The following is a 3,824-nucleotide window of genomic DNA, read 5'->3' on the forward strand; positions in this document are numbered from 1 at the left end:
TTGAAGCATTATTCTCTGTTATTTTAAGGAGTGGAATACCAAAATCCACAAAGGAGCAGTAATAATCAGACTAAATAGTTGCAAATTGTGGCATAATGGTACAGCTTACGGCTTACAGTTCGAATCACTTTAGTGTTCACAATTTATGTAGCGTACTTCACCTTCATCGGTGAATATGCAAATTCTATTTGGTAGTTATTGATCGATATTCTTGACTGATTTTTATAACTATTTTTGATTTTTTTTGCTTTAAATTTTTCTTCTGCATGTTCCTTGGTCACTTTAATTATTGTATTATGAAAGAATTGTCAAATAAATGTTAATGAATTAAGTTAGTAAGGAACAAAATTAACATACCACCACAAACAAACATACATTAATTTATTGTTTGGGCAAGAAAGGGCAAGTTGTAGCAATTGATAAGTAATAATAATAATAATAATAATATGTCAGTCTTATATAGTACTTAATGCCTAAAACAAAGGTCTTCACATTATTATCCCAGTCACTGGATCAAGCACGTGTATGGGGAGAATTCCATAATACTGCAGCTAGTAATCAGCGCAGTTGTGTCTGAACCTACCAGACACCCCCTTGTAGTCCTGGGTGCAGAGAGGTAAACGTACTTAAATATCTTGCCTAAGGATACAAGCAATGCGACAAGCGTCTGTCTCGAACTCCCGATCCCGCGATCAGAAGTCCAACGTCTTACACACGCTCTAAGACTTGTGCATAGGGCTAGTATATATAAGTGCAAGTTATGTGAATGTTAGTCATAGACTTCTAGTACAAAATGGAAACACTGTTACCAATCCTGTGTATTGTAATAATCCTCGATATAGAAAATACAATTTATGCAACTTCATTACTTCTAGCGGAAATGTTTGTGCGGAAAAAGAGCAAGGATTCTTCCATTTGATATGGTCAATATAAATAACCCTGGGGAAAGAGATAAAGAATCAAATTGTTCCACTTACCGGAAGAAGCAGCAATGATTCCAGAGAATGCCTAGTAGCACCACGTTGAGATTTACAAAACGAGACAAACTCGCGACTCATGGCCGTCTTTTGATGCAGAAGACTGTGAACGAAAAAATGATAGTATCACCGATTTTTTTTTTTTTGCTGAAGATTACTAATTGGAAACCTTACTCAGACCTCAAATTTCACACATTATATATCAGTTTGTTTATTTTCATACAAATACAATTCAAAGTGATCAGTTTACAATGACCTACTCTTTCAATCAGGGTGAGAATATTTGTGGTTTAACTAATTGATGGATATGGGAAAAATAGCCAAGTTAATCTCAAGATTTGCTCTAACAAATCATTTAAGGCCAACACATTGTAAACTATCAGGAACCAACCTCACCCCAACATTTGCTTTAATGAAAATCCAGATGGAAAAAAAACCTTTGAGGTGAACCACACAAACCATTATCCTTGGAATTGACAGGAAGAATGTTATTTTGTTGTCAAAACATTTCCATTTTTCTTTGAAATCTTAGCTGGTAGAATAATAAACAATGATGAAACAAAGCTGTCTTTAGAAATGATGTTAATAATTTTGGTTTATTTTTCTTTGAATTTAGAACTGGAAACTTATGTGGGATAAATAATCATGGAATAGCAATAAAACTCCCCTTCCTCCATCACCTCTCCTTGGATTACTAGGGCATAAACACTGCAGACTTTTTTTAAAACTTTGCGTAATTTTTCATCTTATGATTAACTTCAATTTAATCACTAAGAATGCATTTGTTTATTTTATGTCTCATTAGAAGTTTTTTTTTTGTATTGTTATTAATTTAATAGAGAAATTCAAAGTTTTGAATGAGATTTTGTGGAGTTTTCTGATTTTAGCAAAGATTAAACTTAAAATGTAAATACTGTATCATAATACTGAATCAGTAAGTGTAGCAGGGATCCAAAAGTTGAAGAATCCACATCTGGGAGATCTGTTCAAATGATCTTTCTTAACACATCTAATTATATAATTATTGCTGTGGACATGGTGATACCCACTGGCACTGACCTCAGGGAGATATTTGATAATAGAGTAGTAAAAACTTGTAAAAACATGCAAATATCTAGGAGATTCTTGCTTGCTTGCACGAGTCCTTCCTGATTTCTTGGAGAGCCCTGCGACTTGCGGAAGATTGGGGACCCCTGGTACCACTGTTGTATTAAAATTAAACTATGTTCAGAGCAGAAACATTTCCATCCGAAATCTCAGAGTAATGATCTTCCAAGGATAATTTACCTCTCTGTCACTAACCTATACTAACTGTTGTTGCACTTTGAGTTCAATAGAGTTCTATGTTTGATTTATTTACTAAAAATAGCTACTTCTATAAATTATACTTAACCTCAAGATCCTTAATTTGAGGCGAAATCTCAGTAATTTAGGACTTTTTTCAGCAAATGATAGGATTAACCCAACAACAGATGCAAGCTGACAGGAGTGGGTGAACTGGAGCACTTAAGTATTTGCACTTTTGACAAAACTAAAAAGTGTACCTCTTAAGTTTCTTGTAATTTGCATAATAATCCAAGTATACATTCCAAAAGTCATCACCAAAAAGACAACCTGTAAGATCAAATATTATCAAAAGTTATCAATTATGAAAATAACAATAAGGCCATACAAAAAAAATTCTTGTGTTTGGCCACGTTTTGGGAAAATCCAAAAAATGGATAGGTTGGTAGGAAAAAGTTTTTTTTTCCCTTTTAACCGATAATGTGTTTATGCCTAAAAAGTAAAAACTACATAAAAATACAACAAAGATAATTTTTAAATCTATATTGAAGATCAAAGCGCTCGCATAACACTATCGCATTGCCTGCCGTCGCTAGATAAGCCTATTCCAAAATTTTTAGCTCATTAAGAAAATATTTTTCGTTGTAGTCAAAAAAAAAAAACTAAAATGCTGACCCTTAATTTTGAACACTTTGGTTCGGTCAGGTGTGGCCAACACAATATTTTTTTTTAAATTGTAGTCGCCCAAGGTAGCTGGTGCAGTAAACTTTGTTATGGACATTTGATCTAAGTTTAACATCCCATAATAGCATCTTTGTTTCAAATGTTTTTTCAATAAGTAATCTATTTCAAATTTATCAGGGTGGGATTCACATATCATTTGGGGATATCTTGTATGTGGCACTTGGTTCATTGATTAGGCATAATAAAGTTATATTGTTGAAAGCAATCTTGGTGTTGATGTTGTTTTATTTGAAATAATCATTACTTATAATATAAATATAATGAAAAAAAAAGAAAATTAATGCAATTAAAACTGTAGGCCTATGTTTGTTTCTTTTTTGACTTCCATCTCTTTTATTCACTTTATATTCTCTCATAAGTTGGTTTACATCAAATCTAAATAAATCAATCAATCAATTAATCATGTTACAGAATATACAATAGTGCAAAATACGTTATACAGTATATTTTGCTCTATGGCATTTGTTCATGAGAGTTTTCATTTTCTTTTGGTAAATATGAAAGTTAAACCCCTGAAAATATTAATCCTCTGGATGTTTCATGTTTTTATGAAAGCAAATCCAAAAATTTCATTGCACAAATTCAAAAAGCTCTGTCAGCGAAGGGGTTATGTTTTCTTGGAATGCTGGTGATTTACATTAATCCTTGTGCATTATGGGCAGCTGCAATTCTTCTTTATTTTGATTAGGTTTTCACAACGTGCAATTTTTGGCAGAACTGCTATATGGTGCGTGCTAAATAAATATCCAAGTCAGTTGAGTCTTCTTAATCTTAAGATTTTTGATAAAGCTAATAAATATATTATAGTTAAAATTTTTA

At 32.4% G+C, this 3,824-nt stretch overlaps 1 protein-coding gene across 1 annotated transcript in view; it reads right to left on the minus strand.

Annotated features, from left to right (window-relative positions):
* Nucleotides 1–959: 959 nt before the first annotated feature.
* The window catches only part of LOC117112617, a 26,971-nt gene continuing 24,106 nt past the window's right edge, over nt 960–3,824 (minus strand). Inside the window, exons 6-7 of the mRNA XM_033255725.1 lie at nt 2,522–2,591; nt 960–1,080 (exon numbers count right to left, since the gene is read on the minus strand). Coding sequence (XP_033111616.1) covers nt 960–1,080; nt 2,522–2,591 — 191 coding nt within the window. The remainder of the gene's footprint in view (nt 1,081–2,521; nt 2,592–3,824) is intronic.

This window comes from Anneissia japonica, unplaced genomic scaffold, assembly GCF_011630105.1.
Source record: "Anneissia japonica isolate Jap-2015-1 unplaced genomic scaffold, ASM1163010v1 scaffold288116_len470923_cov172, whole genome shotgun sequence".
Classification (NCBI taxonomy): domain Eukaryota; kingdom Metazoa; phylum Echinodermata; class Crinoidea; order Comatulida; family Comatulidae; genus Anneissia; species Anneissia japonica.